This window comes from Sminthopsis crassicaudata, chromosome 5, assembly GCF_048593235.1.
Source record: "Sminthopsis crassicaudata isolate SCR6 chromosome 5, ASM4859323v1, whole genome shotgun sequence".
NCBI classification, from domain to species: domain Eukaryota; kingdom Metazoa; phylum Chordata; class Mammalia; order Dasyuromorphia; family Dasyuridae; genus Sminthopsis; species Sminthopsis crassicaudata.
In genome coordinates this window covers 243,814,714-243,839,981 of record NC_133621.1, presented here as the reverse complement: position 1 = coordinate 243,839,981, position 25,268 = coordinate 243,814,714, and the positions used below count along the sequence as shown (strand labels likewise).

General features: G+C 36.9%; 1 protein-coding gene across 3 annotated transcripts in view; it reads right to left on the bottom strand.

The window, feature by feature from the left end:
- PFKM (phosphofructokinase, muscle) overlaps nt 1-25,268 on the bottom strand; it is a 42,373-nt gene that overhangs the window by 14,124 nt on the left and 2,981 nt on the right. Inside the window, exons 1-3 of one of the 3 annotated variants that reach the window (XM_074270711.1) lie at nt 11,209-11,292; nt 7,254-7,346; nt 639-712 (exon numbers count right to left, since the gene is read on the bottom strand). In XM_074270711.1, the coding sequence (XP_074126812.1) occupies nt 639-712; nt 7,254-7,338 (159 nt within the window). In that variant the 5' untranslated portion in view covers nt 7,339-7,346; nt 11,209-11,292. Of the gene's footprint in view, nt 1-638; nt 823-4,557; nt 4,730-7,253; nt 7,347-11,208; nt 11,293-25,268 lie in introns of those variants that run through there. The other 2 variants (XM_074270712.1, XM_074270713.1) reach the window with 2 other exon arrangements.

The following is a 25,268-nucleotide window of genomic DNA, read 5'->3' as shown; positions in this document are numbered from 1 at the left end:
AGAAGCTAGAGAACTAGCCAATAAAATTTTTCCCATACTGGTAAAAATCTTACTTCACTATCAGATTGCCTCAGGTCTATTCTTAGATATACTCAATTTACTCAATTTACCTGAATTTTCTTATGTCACTTTCTCTCTTAAGAACTGATACTGTCAAATATCTCTTTTCCTTCTAAGTTAATAACAATCACTAGAGTGACTGTGCCCAAGGCAAAAGGAAGAGGAGCAGCTAAGGGCAATGTTACCCATTAGGAAGTGAGTTTTATCATCTCATCCATCAGACTAGAAAGATTGGTCTAAGAAGGAAAGTGTCATACAGACATAAGGAGTGGGGGTGCTAAGTCAGGGACAATTTAATTGCTGGCAAGTGGAGAGAAAAGGAAAAAAATGGAAAATGTGGTCAAGGAATAAAAGATAAACTTGTCCAAAAGTACATTTCTCTTCCCTATGAGACCTAAAATCAGGAAGAAAAACAAGATGGAGTTGGGAGAGCCCTGTCAGAGAAGTTCCAAAGTATGATTTAAAAGTGTATATAAAGTAATATAAAGTATATAAAGAGGTAAAGTGATATAAAGTAGAGATTTAAGATTAAGGAGAGGACAGAATAAAAAGGAAATGGTAAGGAGTTGGTTACCGACCTCATGGACAAAGAAAACCCTTGCTCCAGTGTAGAGCCCAACACGTACCACAGCTCGGACAGCAGCATTCATACCTGTGTAAAGAAGGAAGGAAAGAGATCAGGAGAAAACAGAGAATAAAGTGGTGATAGGAAACCCCAGATTCAAGCCCCAGAAAAAAAGAAAGGTGGTATTTTCTTGTAGACTATATTCTGAGTCTGGCATGGAATCTAAACCCATTGAGAATGCTTCATTTCTCCCTTCTTCATTTCAAAGTCACTAAAAACCCAGCCTCTTCCTAAAAATTTTTTTGTAAAGCATAGACAATCTGATCTGCCTTCTATATTAGTTTTAAACATTTAACTTTAATTTGCTTCCATGATGACATACAAGATCCTCAGGTGGCTGTCTGAAAGATCAGGTCCCTGTTGTTGGTCCGACCTAATTTTTCCAGGACCTCTACCCACTATAGTTGTATATGGTCAAAACAGGATAGAAGGATGGATGAAAAACCTGGGATTCCATCCTTCCTTCCACTGGTCAAAGCAGCTGTGGCTGAGTCAGTGAGAACTCTATTCCATTCTCTCTCCCTGGATTCCAGCAATCAGTCAATCAATCAAATAATAGTTATTGAGTAATATCTTGATAACAAATCATGTTATCATAGCCAATCTGGAAAAGAATGAAGATCCAAACCCCATGATATCACAAGTCCAAGTAATTACCCTGAAAACTTAATAAAAGCTTATGAAGGGAGAGCACATGTTCTGGAAACTTTTCAGGAGATATTCAATAATTCCAGATACATTTAAAAAAAAAGAAAATTAAGTTATGATCATAGCAAAATAATCAGTGAATTATGAAGGATATAGCATGGTCGAGTAAAATAAGGATCAATGTAGAACTCCAGGTCTAGAAAAGTTTTGAGGAAAAGAATTTAAATTAGAGCTGAGCAAATCTCTAATTAGAAATTCTGCATCTTGGGCAAACACTACAAACCACTCTAATGGTAGAACTGGGGAGGTACAGGCTATTTCTCCACTCTACTACAATTGTGCAGACATAAGGCAGTTTGGATTAATCTTGCTTCCCTCCTCTGGTGGATTGAGGTGACCCAGCTGTACAAAAACCCTTTGGTAAAGAAAAGTAGAAAAGCAGTTTTTAGACTTTTGGGGGAGAATTCCTGAAGCCCCAAGGAACCTCCTTGCTGACTGCTTTTTATCACCTTGCTGAATATTTTTATCAGTTTTTATAATTTCTGAACTGCTTTTTAATTACTTGGAAACTGCTTCTATTGACCAATAAGTAATATAGAATATACTTATAGTAAAAGAATTATCGGATGATTTATCGACCCTGAAGAGGACACAAATCCAGGGTAAGCGATATGAAACATACCCTAAAGTTTGGGAGGAGAGTTTAGACATTGCCCTGTGACGAGAGAAAGAAATCCATGGACACTATGAGGCCAGTGCTGAGAGGCTGCCCATCCCTCACCCCTTCCTCCACTCCCCTCAAAATCAGGCCATCTGGCAACTTCCTATTTGAATTAATTGTTCTTGGTCACCAGGAGCTAAGGTCAGGTGTTTCCTCATATCTGGCATCCAAAAAGCCTGATTACTGGAGGTAATCCATATAATAAAGAGAGCTAAAAGCTACTCCTCTCTCCATGAAATATAACATTTAACCTGGAAGGACCCTTAGATATTATCTACTCCAACTCTTTCAGTTTAGGAAAGTGTAGTGAAAGGGTAAGAGAGAAGAAGTGACTTGCCCAGAGACTGATCAAAAAGCAAACCTCATTCAAATCCTTGTTGAAACTGAGGCTGAGCTGAGAGAGAGTAACTGGAGCTCAAATCTTAGACTGTTAGAGACACAAGAGACCTCTGAGATCACTTTGAATAATTACTTCATTTTAGGAAAGAGGAAAAAGACTCAGAGTGTCAAAGCAGAAATTAGAGTTTAGGTCTCCTAGCTCCTGGTCCAATTTGTGTTCAGCCAAGATGTTGAAATGTGTTTTGTTTTGGTTTTTTTGGGGGGGACATCAGATCTTCCTGAGCAGTCAGTCTTGTAGTGGAGGATTAAGTGAAGAGAAGCCTTTCGATCTCTCCAGATACATCCCAATCCAAATCTCACCCCTATCCGCCTCTACTCTTCAGGTCCCATTCTCTGAGGTTCAATGACTTAGGAGAATTCAAGATTCCAAAAGTTCATAATGACCAGTTAGGTGATGAAATGAATGATTTCTAGGCTTGGAATTAGAAAGCTCTTAGTTCAAATCCTGACTCATATTGCTTGTGTTTTAATCTCTCAGCCTCAATTTTCTCATCTACAATTTTTTTTTTTAAGGGATTGAATGAAAGAACAAATGCAAAGCACTTTGTAAATTTCAAAGTATTATGTAAATGCTAGAAAATGTCCTTGGGTTCAGGGAGGCAGAGACACCTCCAGGAAGGCAAAGATTTGGCAGAAATAATTCCTCTTCCCATTTGAAGAGCCTCCCTCTTGGTGGTCTGATTATGGGTTGCTATCAGGTTGCACTAAAATATCTCTTGGTAAAAAAAAGTTTCACAACCTCAATTTCCTGAACCTTTCTCTTATATCCTAATTCTTTGTGATGAATATCAAGAAAGTCTAGGAGAGGTGAAGACACTGGGACTTTTAGCTAAAAAGGCCCAGGGACACCCTTCCCTATCCATCTTTAACTCGGCTTGGTTTGGTCTCCAGGCAGTGTTGGTCTGTCTTTTTTTAGCTGTTTCATGTCACTCTTAACTCTCTATGAACAGCTGCCAGGTCCATTAGAAGCAAGAAGAGGAATAAGGTCACAGGCTCCATCTAGAGTGAATTTTCAGCTGTGCCAAAAGCTTTAAAGGGTTCTAAGGAACATCACAGGCACGTAATTCAGATACTACAAATACAGGAAGAGATATGGCAATAAGTTTAAATGGTAATGATAGCAGAGAATGAGTCAGGAAGAGAATAAAGGAGTTTAAAGACAGATAGGGATACCCCACCCCCAAATCAGGGAAAGCTAGGAGTGCCCAGTATGGCTTGCAGTTAAAATTATAGAATGGGCAAGATTACACAGAGAAGGCTGAATTCAATGAATTTGAAAGGATTTGGAGGGCTAGTTTCTCTCCTGATTGAGTCTTAATCTAAACTTAAATTGAAACAGAAATGATTAAAGCTAGGCTAGACACTGTGAATATACAACTAATAAAAGTATTAAAATCTCTTTTTAAGATAAAATAGACAATTATGTACCTGGAAAATGCTGGACAACTAGATCTCTTGAGGTCTTTTCTGGACCTATAATTTGTCCCATAAAGCTCAATGATATTCAGTTTGTGAAAATGGGAGGACTATGACAAGTTTACATTGAATACACTGAATTTTAGGATTTTTACCTTTAGGAATGAGTAATAATCTTGGTCCTGCTCTCATTTTTAATGGATTTGATGGAGGCCATGAGCTTGTGTTGACACAGATTCAAGATAGTAGCTGTCCTAGCTAGTAGTTTTGCTACTAATTATCTATGATTGGAAAGGGATACTATTCTTGAATGAAAGGAAATTGCTATATATCTTTTTCTCTGCCTTTCTCTAAATAACTCCAGCATGGTACAGTGGAAAGAGTCCTAGATTAGAAATCAGAAGACTTATACTACACCGTTGCTGGTCAGTCAAGAAACACTTATAAAGCACTTATGTGGCAGGCATTGTGCCAAGTAAGCATTGAGAAACCAAAAAAGTTTTTTGTTTTTTTTAAATACAGCAATCATTTCTGCCCTCAATGATCACTTGGATGAGGAAAACAACATATAAATAATTAGATACATGCAACATACATATATGTCATACATATATGCACATATGTATATATGGGTATACAGACACACACGCATTGAATAAATGTAAGGTAACTTCAGAAGGGATGTCACTAGAATCTGGGGGACCATAAAAGGCCTATTGTAGAAGGTAGAGTTCAAACTGAGTTTTGAAAGAAGCCAGGAAACAATGGGTGGAGATGAGGAAGGTAAGGAGATGAAAAGCAGCATAGAGAAAAGTAAACAGCAAGAAGATTAGAAAGATAGGAAAGGATCAGGTTGTGAACTGTGCTAAATGACAGAGGACTTTATACTTGATCCTTGAGATAGGGAGGCGCTGGTATTGAATAAAGATCTGGTTGTGGTCAGCCCTGTATTTTAACAAAATGATTTTGGTAACTCAATGAAAGATGAATTAAGAATGGGGAAAGATCTAAGACAGGGAGAACATATGCAAAAGACCTAGTGGGAGGTGAGGACAGCATGTGAGTAGATGAGAGATGGAAATAGAAATGACAGTGACTTATATATATGGTTTCATATATACATATACATGTATATGTGATAGATCATATATATCATATGTATGTATTTTGGATATGCATGATACCTCCCCACTAAACTGCAAGCTCTCCACGGGAAATCCTTCTTTCTTTCTATGGTTACATAGGCTACAAAACAAACTCTTAAGTGAAGTTGGACTACTGGGTCATATGACCAAGATAGAAGTCTAGACATTTTCTCTGATTGCCATTACCTCTCAAACCTTTTCAAAACAAAATTATGTGTCAAAGTAAAAAACTTCAGCTGTCTCCATAGTCTAGGACACTTGGAACCTAAAAGAATATTTTATAAATACTTATGAATTGAAACCTACCCCAAGCTCAGCATTACCTCCCTCACTCCACACCCCGCCTTGCTACTGGTGTTGAGATTACTTCAGTTGACATATAGGTTTGCAACAAAAGCCAACCCCACTGTGCAGACCTTCCTGTTCCTTCCCTATGTTATAGAGATTCAGGCTCCAGGCTACGTATGGAAGTTTGTAGCCAGTGCCTAGACCTCAGAAACTTCCTGGGGCCATTAGAGATGGCCAGTGCAGCTGTTCTAGGGGGCAAAACATATGTTTGGGCTTGAAATAGAACTCAGTCCCACACCACCTTACTCTTACCTTTTGGAGAAGCAAACTACCAAATTTAATCTCTATAGCACCAACACTGGCAGCTCTCTGAATAACTGGTGCAGTGTCAGAGAACTGAGGAACAGAGAAAGTGGAGCAGGAGTGCTATGTAGCACTCCACTAAGCTTGGAGGAAAAAGCACAGCATCGAGAAAGGGTCATTCTGTCCTCCCAAAAGTCACTTGAGGCAGCAAACCAGAACCAGGTGAACCAAGAATTGCCCATTGTGGAAGGAGGTTGAGACACATCCAGCCCCCCAGGGAAACAACCATCAGAAGGGAAGGAGTCAGAAAGTGAGCAAGAGGAGGGGAAAAAAAAGACTAAAATTGCCAAAGATCTCAGAAGGAAGCAAATTCAAAGACCTTGAATATAAACATCTAAAATCAAGAAGGGAAACATTAATAGCTGGAGAAAATATGAATTCTGGATCTAGAAAGAGATCATCAATAAATACTTTAAAACAAAGGAAAAGAAATGATCCCACACTTAATGAGATAGAGAACTCTGTGGAATTTAAAGAGGACTTAGAACTACAACATATTGTTATTTATGGTTTAAAAGAGAATTATGAAAATGACTGGAGCAAAAATAATTAGAATAGAAAAATGTAAATCCCCAATAGTCAGTTTCACCAAAGAAACTAAAGAGAAAATAATAGATTGGGAATGCAAATACACAGAAGTGAAAAACATTCTGGAAAAAGAGAAGCAAAAATAAATTATATATAATAACAAATGCTTTACATAGTGTTTCCGTAGATGGATTAAGTAAATGACCAGGTGCCTTAATTCTTTCTTCTAATGGATTTCTGTCAGGGCCAGCTATAGCAGGATAGTTGTCCCAGTGTCCTTGATTAGGAATTAGACAAGGCAAGAAAAACCAAGAAAAAAAAAAAAGGAAAAATTCTTTTATTCTTATTTCTTTGTCCTCCACACCTAATCTTCCTGCCCCTCAAGTCTTCTGTGTTGTAGTTAATTCTTTCTTTACTGTTTTTCTCTGCACTACCTCCCCACAATGATCCTAGTTTGTTCAACTATTTCTATTTCTGTCCTGTTTTTAACCTTCATGAAAAGGAAGGGCAGTTGTTAAAGGAGAGGTGGAAGAAAGCAAGGAGGAGGGAAAAGCAGCAAATAACTTGTTAGGGCTGGAAAGTCTGATCTGCTGCTTAGGATCATCTGATCAGTGTTAAGAAATGTGGGAGCATATCAGAATCCACTTAGATCTTATCACTTCAGTTGCCACTGATCTTGGATCTCTCTTCCAGGAACCTGAGTCTCGGTCCTCCACCACCCATTTATCAAGTTGCTGCTACTTCTTCTTCCCCCTTTATCTATTGCTTCTTCTACTAAATAAATGAATGACAAACTTGGTGACCAATCCTTTAAGATATGAAACAGTCCAGGGAGCACTACTATTACTTTAAGGAAAAAACTTTGAAAGAAGTTTAAGAATCATTTAGGGAAATAAAAAGTGTGGGAGAGTTATAGGTTTCAAATCCATTGGAAGTATTAAATGTGACAGTGGCTTTTCAGAAAAGTGAGGCCTAGTTCTGGAGTCTGAAGTTTCTAATGAGGTCCTGTCTATTGATCAGAATTGTCAGTTCCTTCATTGATCAGAGCCCTTTCACTTACCTTGGGCATCTCCCCCAGAGGTGAGCACAGCGATGGCTTTGCCAATGCCCAGCGTTTTTGCCTGAAGATGTGTGTCATGCTTCATGGTCCAATCTGAAAGGGAAAAATGGTCAGTTAAGAGAGAGATGGATCAGTATACTGCTGGCTCGGACAGACTGTGGCCTCCTTTTTTCTGCTCTTTACTTCTTGTACTGTGTCTAGACTCTAACTTGGCAACTTTTTGAACTTTCCCAAGACAGGCACCCCAGAGCTGTTCCCTGTCAAAATGACAAGCTGAAATGTCAGTGTAACTGAACCCAAGGCTGTGTCAGCCCTTGGCTAATCCCTCCTACTTCCCTCCCACTCCATTTTGAGACTATTTGGAGGACAGAGCTAAATTAAGAAGTGTCTGACTAAAAAAGAAGAAATAGGACAAATTCCAGGGGCTCTTGCCTTTTTTAAAGGTGATGGGAAGATGGAGTTAGAAATGGCTAGATGAAGAAAGAAGAAACATCGAGAAAAAGAGAGCTAGTGAAGTAGCAAAGTAAGGTCTGGAGTTAGGGTTTCAAATAGAATCTATATTTTAGGAATATAGAGAAGGGCTGGAATCAGGATTTGAAGTTAAATCTAAGTTAAATAAAGTTAAATGATAGGGATTAGGAATAAGCACTAAAGTTGGGGTGAGATTTATTGGTGATTTAGTTGAGACTTTCTATGATTTTTCATGTTACATTCTCATTCTCAGGCTCTAGACTCTCCCATTTTCACTCTGTATCCAGGATTAGTTTTTCACATTGTCCATGGGACTATACATACTTATCCTACAAATATATACACCAACATGAATGTAGGACATTTTCTTCCATTTTATTCTTGTCTCTTATCCATGAGAATATTTGTTTCTATTTCCCTATCTTCAGATACTCCCTTCTGTACCATTTGTAATGTCTGTCCATTATTCCTCAGTCTCCTTTGCAATCAGCCAAGTCCTTCACCCTTTAGATGGATATACCCCTAGGCCCTCTTATATTTCTATACTATCCTTCTGTTGGTGGTCTCATCAACTCCTGTGGTTTCAGATTTTTTATTCTTCCTCATTTCCATTCAAATCCAATCAAATTAGATGCTATTTTTGTCAATTCTACTTCCACAGTTTCATTTGCCTCCATCCTTTTCTTCCAACTTACTTGTCTCCTGAACTCCTGCAATAGCTCATAACATTCTCCTTGTAACCAGTCAGTCTCTCTCCCTCTTCTTCTCGCCTTCTCCCTTCCTCTATCCCTTTCTTTCCCTCTCTTTCTCTCTCCCTCCCTTCCTCCTCCTCCTCCTCCTCCTCCTCCTCCTCCTCCTCCTCCTCCTCCTCCTCCTCCTCCTCCTCCTCCTCCTCCTCCTCCTCCTCCTCCTCCTCCTCCTCCTCCTCCTCCTCCTCCTCCTCCTCCTCCTCCTCCTCCTCCTCTTCTTCTTCTTCTTCTTCTTCTTCTTCTTCTTCTTCTTCTTCTTCTTCTTCTTCTTCTTCTTCTTCTTCTTCTTCTTCTTCTTCTTCTTCTTCTTCTTCTTCTTCTTCTTCTTCTTCTTCTTCTTCTTCTTCTTCTTTTCTCTCTCTCTCTCTCCAAACTAGCCTCCTCCTTGCTACCACAGTAATACTCCTCAATCAGTGATCATGTCATACTCCTTCCTCAAAACCTTTAGTGTCTCTCTCCCTATTGCCTCTGGGTAAAATACAAACTCTTATGTTTGTCATTTATGGCTCTTCAAAAATATAGTTTCAATTGGTCATTATTTCAGACTGATTTCATTGATTTATACTCTATTTCAGTCAAATTAATCTATTTTATTCCAAATCCAGAATCCCATATCCTATCTCTAAGTCTTTGCACAAGTTATCCCTATCTGGAGGTATCTGGAACATTCTCTCTTCCTCTCTGCTTCTTAGAATTCTTCACTTCCTTCAAGGCTCAGTTCAAATTTCATCTCTCAAAGAGACCCTTTCTGATTTCTCTAGGTTTTAGTGCTCCCTTCTAAATTTATATTCTGTATATATTTTATCTTCTCTCTGTAGAATGTAATCTTATTAAGGGCAGAGATTCTCATTTTTCTTTGAATTTCTAGTACATAGCATAGTACTTGGAACTACTAGGCATTTAATAAATGTTTCTGGTTCTCACAGCGTAGGAAATAGATATATGTCTTGATTCTTTCAATCAAGTAACTTAAAATCTCAAAGTCACTTTTGACTTCATCTTAATCACCAAATCTTGTCAAGGCTTCTCTCATAATGTCTCTCTTGCTCATCCCTTCCTTTCCATTTTTACTGCTACTAACTTTGCCATCTTCTAATCTGAATTTCTATATGATATTGTGTTTCTAATCTCTCCAGTGCTCTATTCATCATACATACTAGTATTGGATTAATCTCGTTAAAATATCACTTTATTTACTTTATCAACAGCTCAGGAATCTTCATTTTTTTCCCTCATTGCCCACATAATCAAGAAAAAAATTACTTCACTAAGCATTCAAGTTCTTCCACAATCTAAATTTTCAACCTTATTTTCTACTGTTATGCAATATGAATCCTCAACACTAGTCAGATTGGTCTACCATCCTCCACATTTCTCATTTTTGCTTATGCTTATTGAGTATGAACTCTATTTATAATACTGGCTCTTTTTAATCCTTTAAGGTATAACCACTTTAACAAAAAAAACTTTCTCTAAATATTCACAGTTCACTGAGATCTCATTTCTCTCCTATTTATAATCTACATTACTCCCCACATCATATAGCAACTTGTATTGATATTTAATTATTTCACATATATGTTTCTTGTTTTTTACAGACTATAAGTTCCTCAAGAATAAGGAATATACCATTTACTTTTTTGTATTCCTTGGTGCCTAGCATAGTTTGTGCTCATAACAGTCACTTAAATATTTAGTATATGAATGAATATCAGACCCAAATACACAGATACAGAAACACCATATATTTCTTTTATATATGACATGGATTCATACAATAACAAAAAGTCACACATTCGTTCACATACATTCATCACAATGGAGAGAGACATCTAAATCACTCAGGATCCTGGAAAAAAATGGAAAATACAAGAAAAAGGCAGAAAGAAGTGTAAATGAAGGAAGGTAAGAGCTATTCATTATTTGAGTTCCCAGATTCCTGTCTGCCTGACCATAACAAATCACTATCTGCTCCTTTCAGTGATGGGGCAGTTAGATTGTTAAGTTGATAGGCATTGGAGTCAGGAGGACTTCACATCTCAGACACTTAACTAGCTGCGAGAAATTAAGCAAGTCACTTAACCCCCAATTGCCTTGCCCCCCCCCCCAAAAAAAAAAGTGACTACATAAGAGTCTCATACCCTTGAGGCTTCACTGGGAAGAGAATCATAGCCACAAGGAGAAAATCAAGACAATGCAAAAAACCATGGGTACACACACACACACTAAGAGAAACAGTTATACTCTGATCTATTTAAATACTAGCAATTCTGGTTTATGCAAATACCACCAATGACATAGATCTATCTATACATACATCATCTGCACCCCACTTCCCACACACACGTGGACACATAAAAACAAAACACTGAGAGAGACTGCGTCACGTCACAGGGGACACTTCCTAGTCCTCCGATGACTGGTAAGGCAGGGGAATAGGTGGGGAAGGACTAGACCACCTAACTAGCTTCCAACTCTTTCCTGCACCTTAAACAGCAGAGCTATGCTTGGCAGGTGAAGCAGTCAGGTTGGAACCCGTGCCTGGCTGAGAGATTGGGTTTCTCCAGGTCTGCCCTTCCCCCTCCCCCTCCCCATTCCTGCTTCTCATTCCACATCTGCTGTTTCCCTTTCCCTTTTTCCTCCAGGTTGCCCCACCGTATCGTCGTAGTATGGTTCACCCCCATTTAACTTGCTTTGAATCCCCCTTGGCTCGGCCCTGGTAACCCCTAGCTTGCCTGTAGTCTTGAGCTTTCCAGTGCGGCTGCTTTCCTGCAGACTGTCCTTGGTGGGAGGGGAGAGCGGGAACTTGGGGCGGAGCCATGTGAAAGCAAAAGGGGAGGGGGAAGGAAAAGAGACTTTCTGCTTGTTGCAAGGAGACACAACTCAGGCTGCTCCACCTTCTCTTCCCTTTTTTTCTCTCTCTAAGGAACACAATCTGATTTCTTCATTCTTCATTTACTCTCCATATGGCTCCGATTCTCTATTAATATTTGGGGTGTTACTGGCACCTGCACTTAGCAGGAAGAAAGATGGCATATACATTTAGGATATTCTCGTATTTGTAAACAGGACAGCCCTTTTTTTAGCTCAGATTGACAGCGGTTTCTCTTATTCAAGCTGATCAAAACCGAGATAGCACAGCCCTCTTCCTGGTTTTAGTCCCTCCTGCTGCAATGACATAACAAACAAAATGTTAGATGTGCAGTCTGGAAAATCTGGATTTAAATTCTCTTTCAGACACTATGCATGTCATATTGGAAAAGTCGTTCAACTTTCTCCATCCCCCAGTTTCCACATTCAAAACAGTTAAACAGTTAAACAGTATAAAAAGTTTAAAAAGCACTTACTTCACAGGACTATTGCAAAAATCAAATAAGATAATGTGTTTTTTTGCAAATCTTAAAATGATATATAAATGTCATTTTTAAATTCTCTACTTACCTCAGGTTGTATCCTTAGGGGAGCTAGAAATATAGGTTCAAGAGGTCTTTATGCTTCACTTGTTTTGCTTTTGGCTCTCAAATCACTATTAAATCATCAAAGTAATAACTATTTTTCTATATATGTGCCATTTATTGGACCTAATCAATATAGATGTGGGGTTGGAGGAAAGAGCAATGAGTGGGTAAAGGTGTCTAGTGTAGAACAAAAGGGCAAGTAGAGCTGCCCTAGTTGCTTCTGGCTCCTCGGATATAGTAGTTGAATACTTGGGCTGTTTGGGGATGAAGATGACTATGGTCGTAGGGGTAAGAAGATGCTAAAGGATTCAAAGCTTTGGGAATGATGAAACAATTTTCTTATTGGCTTCTGAGTAGGAAAAACTGCTGACTCAGTGAATCTCAAAAGAGAATGACAGTGATTGTAAGTGACTGGTTTTCAGTCACTTTCTTCTCTTTCACAAATTGTTAGGATCATTCTGTCTCTTGAGGGTTGGGAAGAGGGACCATCCTTTTCCAACCCCAGCAACATGGAGACTGTTCCATGGGGTAGTTAGAGAAGGGGAGCTCAACTTGATGAGCATGAGCTTAGAACCCTTACTGCTTTTTCTGCTTTGTGTTTCCTTTTTTGATTCTCATCAAAGAAGCAGCCCCAAGATGGGTGTGTTGGAAGCAATCTTATGAGGTGAAGAGTTCTGGAGTTACTCAGTTCACAATTTTGCCTATTGGGGAAGTTTGTAAAAACTAATCTATAATTTCTTTGAGAAGCTAATTACCACTAGGAGGAGCTGGAAAAAATTGATTGGACAATGCAAAGCCAAGATAGAATATAACAATACTTAGTCACCAGTCTGGCAAATTTCTTGTTATTCTGAAGTTTAAGCTCAACCTTGACTATGATTTGTGCTTGTGGGTCTTGTTAAGCATTTTGTTAGGAGGGGAAAAGAAGAAAATATCCTATATCTGATTCATACTGTATATAGAAAGTCTACTGCATTTTGGGGGGAGATTTTAGTGAGTCAAACCTAAACTTTAAGCAGTTCTCTTCCTCCGTCATCAGGGTATGGATATAAGAAGCCAAAGAAAGCAAGAAAAGGAATCTAATTTTCTCATTAGAGACCAGCCTCCTTTAGTGTTGAATTTAGTCATTGAGCACATAGAACCAGAGCTTAAAGGAACCCCTTAGTGGAGAGGGTGAAGATGATGTGCCCCAATCCCATAAAGCCTAGCAATAATTATAATTGTTAGATTATAAAGGGAGGGGGCAGCGAGGTGGCCCAGTGGATAGAGCACCAGCCCTGAATTCAGGAGGACCCAAGTTCAAATCTGGTCTCAGACACTTAACACTTCCTAGCTATGTGACCCTGGGCAAGTCACTTAACCCCAGCCTCAGGAAAAAAATTAATTTAAAAAAAAAAAAAAAAAGATTATAAAGGGACACCAAAGCCTGAGCAGCTACCATCAGAGAGCAGGAAATTTAATTTCCATACTAAGAGATACACTTACTTCTGTATCTCCTCCAAAAAACAGTATGGGATCATAGAGTTTAAAAGTCATTGTGTTCAACCCCCTCTTTTTATGGATGAAGAAACTGAGACCCAGAGAGGCCCAGGATCATACAGCAAGAAGTTTCCAAGGTGAGATACAAACCGTTCTTTCTGACTCTACTAGTGCCCTGAGCTCTATACCACATTTTCATCATATCCATACATACGGGTTTCAGAATAGAAGCATCCTCAAGAGTCCAGCTCTAGGCTATCATTTTGCCTCAAGCATGTTCTTCCATACATGAAAGAATGTCTCCCTTTCTTTGAGATCTTCAGAAAAGATGGTGTAAATCCATTCTTTATTTCACACCTTTAACCAGTAGAAAGTTCTTCCTCAGGTCTAAACTCATTCCTTATTAAAATTTCAGTATGTCTTCTCATGACTAATCCTCTAGAGAATATTCTGGATTCTCATCAGAAGGTACACATTCCCTCATTACCCAAATGTGTGTGTATAAGTATACACCCATACACAAACTACCCTCTCTGGATTAAATGACCTTTTCTCAGTCCTCAACTTTATTTAATTCTCCATAACATTTGCCAATGCTGGACACCCTTTTCTCTTTGTTGAATATTTCTTTCTTAGATGTTCTCTTATGTCATCCCTTCTTAGATTCATTTTCTAGATTATCATTCATATGTCACCTCCTACTGATGGTTGTACACCAAAGCTTTGTCCTGGACCCTCTTCTTACTCAATATTCTCTCTCTTGGTGACCCTATTAGTTCTCATAGGCTCAGTGATCCTTTTAATAAATATTTTCATACATATTAATCATAAATACCTTATATAAACATATATGCATATTGTACGTTTACTACCCTCCTGTCTCTCCAGAGCTCCAGTCTAATATTACCTATTGAAAATCCAACTGGATATCCTGTGGACATCTTAAACTCATGTCCAAAATAGGACTCATTATCTTTACCACCCAAACCCACCCTTCTTCCTTCCTAACTTCCTATTTTTTGTTGAAGGTACCACCATCCTTCCAGTCATCAAGGTTCACAACTTTGAAGTCATTTTTGTCTCTTCTCTGTTTCTCATCATTCTTTCTCCCCCAATATCCAATGAGATGCCAAGTCCTATCAAATCTTTCTCTATGTCCTTCATGACTCATCTTTTTCTCTTCACCTCTCTAGTTCATTTGTCAACTAGATTTATTGCAAACACCTCCTAATAGATGAATTCCTAAATTCAGCCTTTCCTCTTCTGTTCTGCCATAAATACTCCTAAAGCAACTCTGACAATATCATTCCCCTTCCCAAAAAGTTCCAGAATATCACTGTTATATCACTATTATCTGTAGGATAATTGACATTTAAAATCCTTCACAACATAGTTTCAGCTTATCTTTAATATTTTGTATGTGTTTGTCTCATGTGTACATTTCCCTGATAAAAGCCTCTTGGGGTAGGGACTGTTCTATTTTTATCTTCATGTCTCCTACACCTAGTGCAAGATAGATACTTGCTAAATGTTTGATGGTTGAATATACAAAGGCCTAAGCTACAAGGACCTTGACACATTCCTTGACATAAAATTCCTGTCTAGAGCCATGGCATAGGAGGAGACTGTCATTCCTATTCCTTGCTCCAAGATGCTGGGAAAACAAGAGTTTAGTGCCTTGTCAGGATCCTTCTGCTCCAAGTTTTTGAAGAAAACTCCTATGTCTTCCAGCTCTTCCTTTACTCCATAGATAGCAAGTACATCCTCTCTCCAATTTTCCTTAAATAAAAAGGAATACCCAGGACATTAACCTTCACACCCCATACCTACTTTCTTATTTATCCTATTTTCATTCTTCTTTATCCCATCCCTAATATTCCTTAATCAGGGGGTTTAACTTAGGGCCTATGGATAGATTTTAGGGAATCCAACAATGTAGATGATGAAAATGTGGGTGGAAAAATTTATTTCAATATAATTGGTTTTCTTTGAAAATGGATTTTTATTTTATGCATTCAAAAACATTGTTCTGAGAAATTATTGATTAAATAGACTGCCAAATGGGCCTGTGATACGCACACAAAAAATGGTTAAGTACTTCTCATCTAAGTTCTTTAATTAGAAAATCACCTTTTCCCTCCCTTTACTGGGAGCGCATCTTTCTTCTTTTAGATCCCAGCCAACAACAACAACAACAACAACAACAACAAAAAGAAAGAAAGAAAGAAAGAAAGAAAGAAAGAAAGAAAGAAAGAAAGAAAGAAAGAAAGAAAGAAAGAAAGAAAGAAAGAAAGAAAGAAAGAAAGAAAGAAAGAAAGAAGAAAGGAAGGAAGGAAGGAAGGAAGGAAGGAAGGAAGGAAGGAAGGAAGGAAGGAAGGAAGGAAGGAAGGAAGGAAGGAAGGAAGGAAGGAAGGAAGGAAGGAAGGAAGGAAGGAAGGAAGGAAGGAAGGAAGGAAGAAAGAAAGAAAGAAAGAAAGAAAGAAAGAAAGAAAGAAAGAAAGAAAGAAAGAAAGAAAGAAAGAAAGAAAGAAAGAAAGAAAGAAAGAAAGAAAGAGAGAGAGAAAGAGAGAAAGAGAGAAAGAAAGAAAGAAAGGAAGGAAGGAAGGAAGGAAGGAAGGAAGGAAGGAAGGAAGGAAGGAAGGAAGGAAGGAAGGAAGAAAGAAAGAAAGAAAGAAAGAAAGAAAGAAAGAAAGAAAGAAAGAAAGAAAGAAAGAAAGAAAGAAAGAAAGAAAGAAAGAAAGAAAGAAAGAAAGAAAGAAAGCACCAGCCCTGAATTCAGGAGGACCCAAGTTCAAATCTGGTCTCAGACACTTAACACTCCCTAGCTGTGTGACCCTGGGCAAGTCACTTAACCCCAGCCTCAAAAAAAAAAAAAAAAAAAGATCCCAGCACACTTAATGATGAAATCAGCTATTTCTCATCTTTATTATTTTCCTAGACAAAGAGAAAATAATAAAGTCCTCTATCAGAATCTTTTAATAAGACAAAGTCCTAATATCTGAACTTCGGAAGAATAAAACACAAGAGGAAGAAGAAGACCAATATCATTAAGGAATTAATATCAATGTAAAATTTTAAAACAGATCTTCTAGGTCACATGATCAATAAGATGGAGAACTAGATATTTTTCCTAATCCTCTCAAATTTTCCAGACTAGGAATTATGTACCAGAGATACAGCTATCTGTATGATCTAGGATATTATGAACCCAAAGAAGGTTAAAAACTCCATGGACTGACATCTAGCTAGCTCACTCAACAATCTCTTCCTTGCTAACTACAATGATCCTAGTTGCAAGTAGACTTTATACACAGGTTAGCAACTCCACATCTTAACCTTTCCCCTACTCTCTTTTTAGTGCTTTGCAGTTTGGTATCCCAAATCCAAATTGCAGAAATTTGCTGACTTCACAATAGTCAGCACCACAGCAGCATCTGTGCTTCTAGAGTTCTGCAGAGAACAAATATACAGAGGGAAGAAGACAGGATGTAACAGCCAATCCCACTAAAAAGTGTAACACATTTTTTTTTTCTTTCCACTGAAGCTACCACTTACCTTTTGTTATCTTGTAAGAAAAGCCCTTACCTTGTAAGGGCTTTATCCACCAAGCTAGCTCTAGTCTTTAGAGTAAGTCTTTTATATAGCTGATAGGATTGGGGAAATAGATTTATTCCCCAATTAATAATTATTAGTCCTTTCCTTTGTTTCCCTCCTCATCCTTGTCTTTTTCCCTCTTCTCCTTCTTGGCTGTGCCTTTTGCCTCTATCTCTAACATCTTCTTTCTGCAGTTATTCTCCTATTCTTATTACTTTAATCATCAAAAAGATGATTAGATTGATAGGGCAAAGTTGTACCTTTAGAGAGAAGAAAGAGGCTGAGACTCCCCAATTTAGAGATTCATCTGTAATCTCAGAGAGATTATATATTCACACACACACACACACACACACACACACATATAGAGATAGATAGATAGATAGATAGATAGATATAGATATAGATATATATTGATAGCTCCCCCCACAACTATACTACCTCCATCCTGTGCCCTAAAAATGAGGAAGACTTCATGCATCCACCTCTAAGTCTGCCTTGAATGGAGCATTATGACAAGGTATCACCCGGTTATTCTGAACCACATTTCAAAACATCTGATTCTTTTTCCTTCTTCAGATACCTATAGGCCCAAGTTTGAGTTTGAGGCTTTGAGAGTGCCAACAAAACAAAAAAGTACTACATTAAGGTGTATATCATGCAGGCACTCAGTGGGACAGAATCTAGTTCCAAAGGAGGCTAATACAGGTAAAACTATTACCTCAAGTGGTTATCTAGGCTTGATTTTGCACACTGGACATTTTAATATCATACTGACACTGAGTCAAATATTGAATTGTATTATTGTCTTTCCTATAGAAGTCTATTATAATGTTAATAACATGTTTTTATATGTTTCCATTTTTTAATATCAAAGTTCCTTCAATCAAACAAATATTTTTTGAGTACCTGCTATGTGCCAGACACAGTGTTAGGCCTTAGGGATTCAGGAAAGTCAAATAATTCCTACTCAGAATAAATTTACAATAAGATATGCCTACTTAGTGAATTCCATTCAACTGACTTAAACTTTATTTAATGTCAAAATGTAGACTTTCTTACTATTCCTCTGCTCAATTCCCACAATATTCTCAATTCTATCTTTTTCTAACCCACAACTCTAAATTCCTGGTTTTCTTGTGTGTTTTTAACCTAGTTTATAACACTGAACACAAATCTGCCTTTCTCTAATTTGCTTTTCCTCCATTTCCTTCTCTTTCTTTTGCCTCCCTGTTCCCACACCACAAGTTCCTTACTTATTTCCAAGTGGGTTCTATTATTTTTAAAGAATACTGTGTCTTCATTTTTTTTCATGATACAAGTTGAATATGGGATATGATAATGATTTGTATGACTCAGGATCAGGTGAAGAAGCAAATTTCAACTTTTTTTTTTTCCCTTTCCCCTCTCCCCACAGGCATAGTTCCTGTGCCTCAGGAAGGTCAAGAGGGAAGAGGAAATAAAATTCATTGAGGAAAGAAGTAGAATTTTCTTTTCTATGGATCTTGCAGAAAGGATCTTTGAAGCTGGGATAATTTACAAGTAGGTAGAGAATTGATTAGGTTCTGGATTCTAAATTCAATTGTTGTTTAATTGTTTTCAGTCATGTCTGATTCTTCATGACCTCACTGCAGGCTTTCCTTGGGAAAGATACTGAAGTGGTTTACCATTTCCTTTATTTTACAGATGAGGAAACTGAGGCAGACAAGGTTAAGTGAATTGCCCAGGATCACACAGCTAGTAAGTGTCTGAGATCAGATTAGAACTCAGGAAAATGAGCCTTCATGATTCCAAACCCAGGGCTCTATCCACCAAGCTAGCCCTATTCTCTTTATGTTCCATACTTTATTCCCAATTCCTTCCCTATCCCTAAGCATATTTCTCATGTATTCAATATATGACATAATCATACTAAACTTTACATAGGCAAATTAGAAAGACTAGTTTAGTTGACATGGATTAATAATAAAAGATAAATTACAATGGGTTGGATATTATAGGGTTATTGGATTCCTACTACATTAGCAATCTGTCAAAAATCCTGAAATAAGTGCCCTTTTATGTATAAAACTCTGTCCTAATTTCTATGAGGTGATTTGAAAAAAGATGATTCTCGGTATCTCTGCTTTGGAAGTTCTAAGCTAATCAGCAAAGCTAGTCATACACATGAAAAACTGATTTTAATGAATATTTCCTATCCTAGGTATAAAGAAAATACAGAGTTTAACACAGTAAGAACTCCTCTCAAGTAGTTAATGATTAAAGATAAATATTACTGATATTGACAAAATATGCTCACTACACTAGATAATCTTAAGGCTTGCTTAGCATAATAAAATGAACACATGAATTAATATAAGCCACTGTTTTAGAATGAATTTGTCAAAATCTTTTGGCCTTTGTACCCCCTTTTTTCAGGATCCATGTTTCCCAGAATCCTGGGAATCGTTGCATTACTTTGGATTCCAAGATTCTTGTTTGCCTGGAATGGTAGCTTTAGTGAATTGGCTGCCTGGCTATTCCACAGACAATTTACTCCATTTTTCAGCTCCAGGCATTTTATTTTTTTTGTCTCGCATACCTGGAAAGCTTTCCTTTTTGTGATCTACTGACCTTTAAGTCTTCCTTTTAAGTCCCAACTAAAATCCCACCTTCTACAGAATCTTCCCTAACCCCTCTTAATTCTAGTGCTTTCCCTTTTAAAATTATTTCCTATTTATTTTGTAGGTAGCTTAAATTGCTATTTACTCTGAGGCAATAGAATGAAGAACAAACAACAATATAACATTTATTTGCATATTGTCTTCCATTAAATTGTAAGCTCCTTGAGAACAGGGACTACTATGTTTTGCCTCTTTGTGTTTACTCCCAGTGTTTAACACAGTGCTCAGCACATAGGAGGCTCTCAATAAAGGTTTATTAATGGTTGATTGATTAAGCCCAAAGTGCCTTCTCTTAATTCTAGTTTCTTCCCTGTTGTCTCCAATTTATCTCAGATATAATTTGTTTTAAACATATTTCCATATTAGTTATGTTGTGAAAGAAGAATCAGAACAAAAAGGGAAAACCATGAGGACAAAGCAAAAAAAAAAAAAAAAAAAAAAGTCAAAATAGTATGCTTCACTCTGCATTCAGACTCCATAGTTCTTTATTTGGATGTAGATAGCATTTTCCATCACAAATCTTTTTGGAATTGTCTTAGATCATTGTATTGCTGAGAAGAGCAATTATTATATTTATTATATTATTGATAAAAGTTGATCATCACATAATGTTGCTGTTAACCATTTCCTATCGTGTCATAAATTCTTCCCTTCCCCATAGATCTGACAGGATATTTTTTCTACCTAGTTCTTTACATGTTGTCTCACCCATTAGACTGTGAGCTCCTTCAGAATAGAGACTGTCTTCTGCTTGTATCCCCAGCACTTAGCACAGTACTTGGCACATAGATGATCTTTAACTTTAGTTACTGTGTAGATACCACTGCATTTTCCCAAGAACTAGAAGGTAGGCTTTGGGTAAACAAATTCAGGTGATTAGAGGGGTTTGGTCAATATTACCTGAATTAACAGATTAGTTAATATAACTATATTAACATAGGTCTTGTAATTTAAAAGAACAGCAGTAGATATGGCCTAATTCACAGGAGATAATAAGAAGAGGGGAAGAAATCAACAAAGCAATGCAAAGACAAAAAATAAAACAGTACAGAAACAGAGGCTTATCTTATATTTAGGAAAACATATATACTCTCAAATATACAAATGAATCTGTGAGCTCAATGATTTGGATATTGTCATTAGTCACAGATTACAACCTATTTATTCTTGCATATCCTGTATTATCTATATCATTCCATAAATTCACTCTGGGGGTTCCTAATTTCCTTGTCTCACTGTGAATACTTTAGAGTCCTGTCTGTCAGCCTTCATTCTCTCTCAGTATGACTAATCTATCTTTTCTTCCTATGTACATTTTCTTCACTTTGGTTATATGTTGCATCTCTGTTATCATATGCCTCCTTCTTTTGCCACCTGTAGGATATTAATTCTCAGATCTTTGGAGCCTGTTGTTACATATCTGTAGGCAATACCTTGTAAAAATATTGACATAGAATAAATGAACATTTCTTTTGGGAAAAAGTTTGGAACCGGCAGAGATTTGCAATTGCTTAAAGGCACACCAGAGGTCTTTTTGTTTATTTCTTGGCCCAATTTGTTGTCTATTTGAATGCCTGTCTCCAAAAATGCATGCTGATAGGAAAGCTCTAAAAGTTGTATTTTCAACTACATGTGGTAATCTAGGAAAGTCTTTTTTTTTTTTTTTTTTTTTTTTTTTTTTTTAATCTACTTGGTCTTTTCTTTGTGGTTTGACAGATTAGACTTCTTTTGAGTGATAGTGATTCTTTTCCAAGAGGTTATACAAAAGGTTAGGACTTAATATAACTAAAACAATGATACTTAAAAACAGGAGCCTCTGGAGGAGGGACAACCATGGGGAATACTCTTCATCTTGTACTTTGTGCTGAATTTCCTTCACCAAAGTAGCAAATGCCTTTGACAAGCATACATATTATGTGTTCCCTGATGTTTATGATGTCATTTGTCTTTCAAGAAATCTTGAATGATTTTTATATATAGATAGAAGAGACATATTTAGAAAAGCATTTTACTCTATTGAATAAAATTCTTTTTCATAATCTATAACAATAACACAGTGGGATTTTGTATTTACTATGCCTTTCAGTCAATTTTTAGGTAATCTATGGTGGAATATCAATTGTTAAAGTCATTGTTACCTATTAACACCCTGGTTATGATTAACACTCTCAATTTATATAACTTTTTGTGTAAATGAAAAAGCATAAAGGTAAAAGATTGATAATGTTCTATGGACTCACTGTATAAATAAATATACAGTTTTAGGTCTTTGGTTTAGATACATCATAATTCAATTGCCTCTAGCAGAGATTTACTGTATATACTTGCTATTTTACTTCCCCAACTCCTGGGATACCGATTATCAGATAACTAAGAGGAAAAAAAATCCACTCTCCAGCTTCCAATTTTCAGTCTTATATACCTCAATGCTATACCTCTTCATGTCTCCTTACATTTGCTCTTTGGAGTTCCCATTTCATAAATCTCTTCATTTTCATCTCTTCCTCTCATGTTCCTTATTTCTTCTGACATTAATAAATTATAGGTTCCTATGAATTACACTATATTTTTGGTCATTCTATGTACCACTGAATATAATTTCTCTCAGACTCTTTGGAATACTAGTCCTGGAAAGTGGAATATTTCTTACATCCCATTACTACTTCATGACTTTTTCTTTGCTGTCTTTACTCAACAATCTCTAATTTGAGGTTTGTGCTATCCAAATTTAGGGATCCTCGGTGGTATGGTAGAGAGAGCATTGGGCTTGGAAATAGGAAAACTCATCTTTATGAGTTCAAATGTGACATTAAACATTTAGTACATGTGTGACTCAGGGCATGTCATTTCATCCTATTTGTCTCAGGTTCTTCATCTGTAAAATGAGGTGGAGAAGGAAATGGCAAACAACTTCAGTATCTTTACAGAGAAAACTCCAAAATGGAATCATGAAGAGTCAAACATGACAGAAATGACTAACTACCACCAGCAGTTATCTGAATTTATCACCCAATCCATATCTTCATGGCAGTTAACTTTTGGTCCCTCCCTTGAATTGCTTAAGAAGCAGTTCAGTTCTGGTCTCACAATTTTCCTTTCCATTTCAGCTCCTGCCCTTATATGAAGGGATTTTAACATACATAGTAATGTTCTTTCAAACACTAATCTATCAATTCCTGAATCTCCTTAACTCTCCATGATCTACTCCAACTCAGTTTTAATCTTAAAATCTTGATTTACCGTGGTCAAAAATTTGAAATTTCAGTCCTCCTATTCTTTATCATCCACCAGGATTTCTAATTCATCCTTCCCACAATACTCTCTCATGTCATACCCCTGCTCTGGCATAACTCTTCTCTTTCCATTATTAACATTTTGGTTAACCAGTTTAACTTGAAAATTTCCTTTACTCTTGAATCCCTTACTCTCCTATTCTATTGAGCACATCACAATCCTGGATTAGTCAAACCACTACCTACCTTCACTTCTTTTCACTCAAGTGCTACTAACTGAATCCCCTACAAATCTATAGCTAACATTTATATAATACCTACTATATGCCAGACATCCATCATCATTTTCCATGAGATTTTACAGTCTATTTTATAATCTTATGCCAATTTCTCTTTCTACTGGACAAATAAGGTAAGTGTTAGCTGACTAACAGGCTTTTAAGGCTCTTTTTGTCACCTTATGACAATTGAGCTATGTAAATTAAACTTCTGCATAAAATTATAATTTTTGTTAGTCATCTATTATCGGTCATTTAAAACTTATTACTTTTAAAACAGTTCAATATTGAGTTGTTTCATTTATGTGCCATATCTTTTACTCATTATTACTCTTTTTTCTTAGCTTTTTACTTTGGTCTTAACAAATCAGTGGTCTAATACATAGCTGATTCAGGGACACCTTCCACATCAATGAGTTTTTTCCTGACTATTAAAATATAACCAATTTCATTTTTGTGCTATTCTACTTTCCTGTTGAGTACCTAACAATTTTCTTCTTGAAGTAAATAGTCATAAAATAAAAGTGCAAGGTTTCCATGTAGTCTACAAAATAGTTAGTGGTTTCTCTCATTACTCTTTCCTGACGTATTTCTCACTATTTTCAATCTTGAAGTCACCAACTATCCAAATACAAACTGACTTAATTTACAGGCTTTTATTAAGTTCTTGTTAGATTTCCGTCCTCCCCACACCCTTCTTCCTTCTATACTGTGCACATGTTGGTGCACAAGTGGCATTTATTTTTATTTTTTTATCATAGTTTTTTATTTACAAAACATATGCATGGGTAATTTTTCAACATTGATCCTTGCAAAACCTTCTACTTTTCCCTTCGTTTCTCCCCCCCAACTCCCTCCCCTAGATGGCAGGTAGTCCAATACATGTTAAATATGTTAAAGTATATGTTAAATTCAATATATGTATACATATTTATACAGTTATCTTGCTGCACAAGAAAAATTGGATCTAGAAAGAAAAAACCTGAGAAGGAAAACAAAAATACAATCAAATAATAACAAAAAGAGTGGAAATGCTCAGTTTCCCATAGTTCTCTCTCTGGGTATAGCTGATTCTCTTCATTCCTGAACAATTGGAACTGGTTTGAATCTATCTCATTGTTGAAGAAAGCCACATCCATCAGAGTTGATCATTGTATAATCTTCTTGTTGCTGTATATAAGGATCTCCTGATTCTGTCCATTTCACTAGTGGCATTTATTTTTAAGTGACCTTCTTTTTGTAAATCTTATGAGCACTCCATACAAAATGACCCCATTTGGAATTTTCTTGGCAAAGATTTTAGAGTGGTTGCCATTTCTTTCTTTAGCTTATTTTATAGATGAAGAAACTGAGGTAAACAGGATTAAATAATTTGCCAAGGGACATACAGCTACTAAGTTTTTGAGACCAGATTTGAACCTATGAAGATGAGTCTTCCTGATTTCAGGCCTAGCACTCTGTCTACTTTACTGCCTAGCTGCCTATACAATATATAAGTCTATATAAAATATAGAGAGAGTAAATACAAGTAATTTCAGCAAGATGGAAAAAATATAAGCAACTAGAGGGGATAAGACCTCATGAAAGAGGTAGCACTTCAGATAAGATGAAATTGAGAGATTCTAAGAGGCAGGGAGGTAAGCAAAGAGGAACATACTCAAGGCCTGTGAAAAATTATGAAGACTATTGGTTTTGGTTAGGGAGAAGGGGTAAGACATGTTTTCGACATGTTGAGTTTGAGATGTTCATAAAATATTCAGTTAGATAGATCCAATGAGTAGCTGGTGATGCATGACAAAAGTCTAGATATATAGACCTGAGAGTGATTTGCAGAGTAATAACTGAAACTACATGGAGACAGTAGATTGGAGGATTTCCTATGGAAGTGGCCCATATCTGTTGGAAATGCTCTAGTCCATTCCTACTACAAAACCATGACAGCCAATGAATTTACCCAAAGAGGTTTAAGAGAGAGGCCCAAGAGCGAGCCTTGGAACACACCAGAAACAGCATTCATGTCTTTAGCATGAATTTTAACATAGTTCAGATAATAAATGAAATAGAATTCTTAACTTGAAGAAATGGGGCCT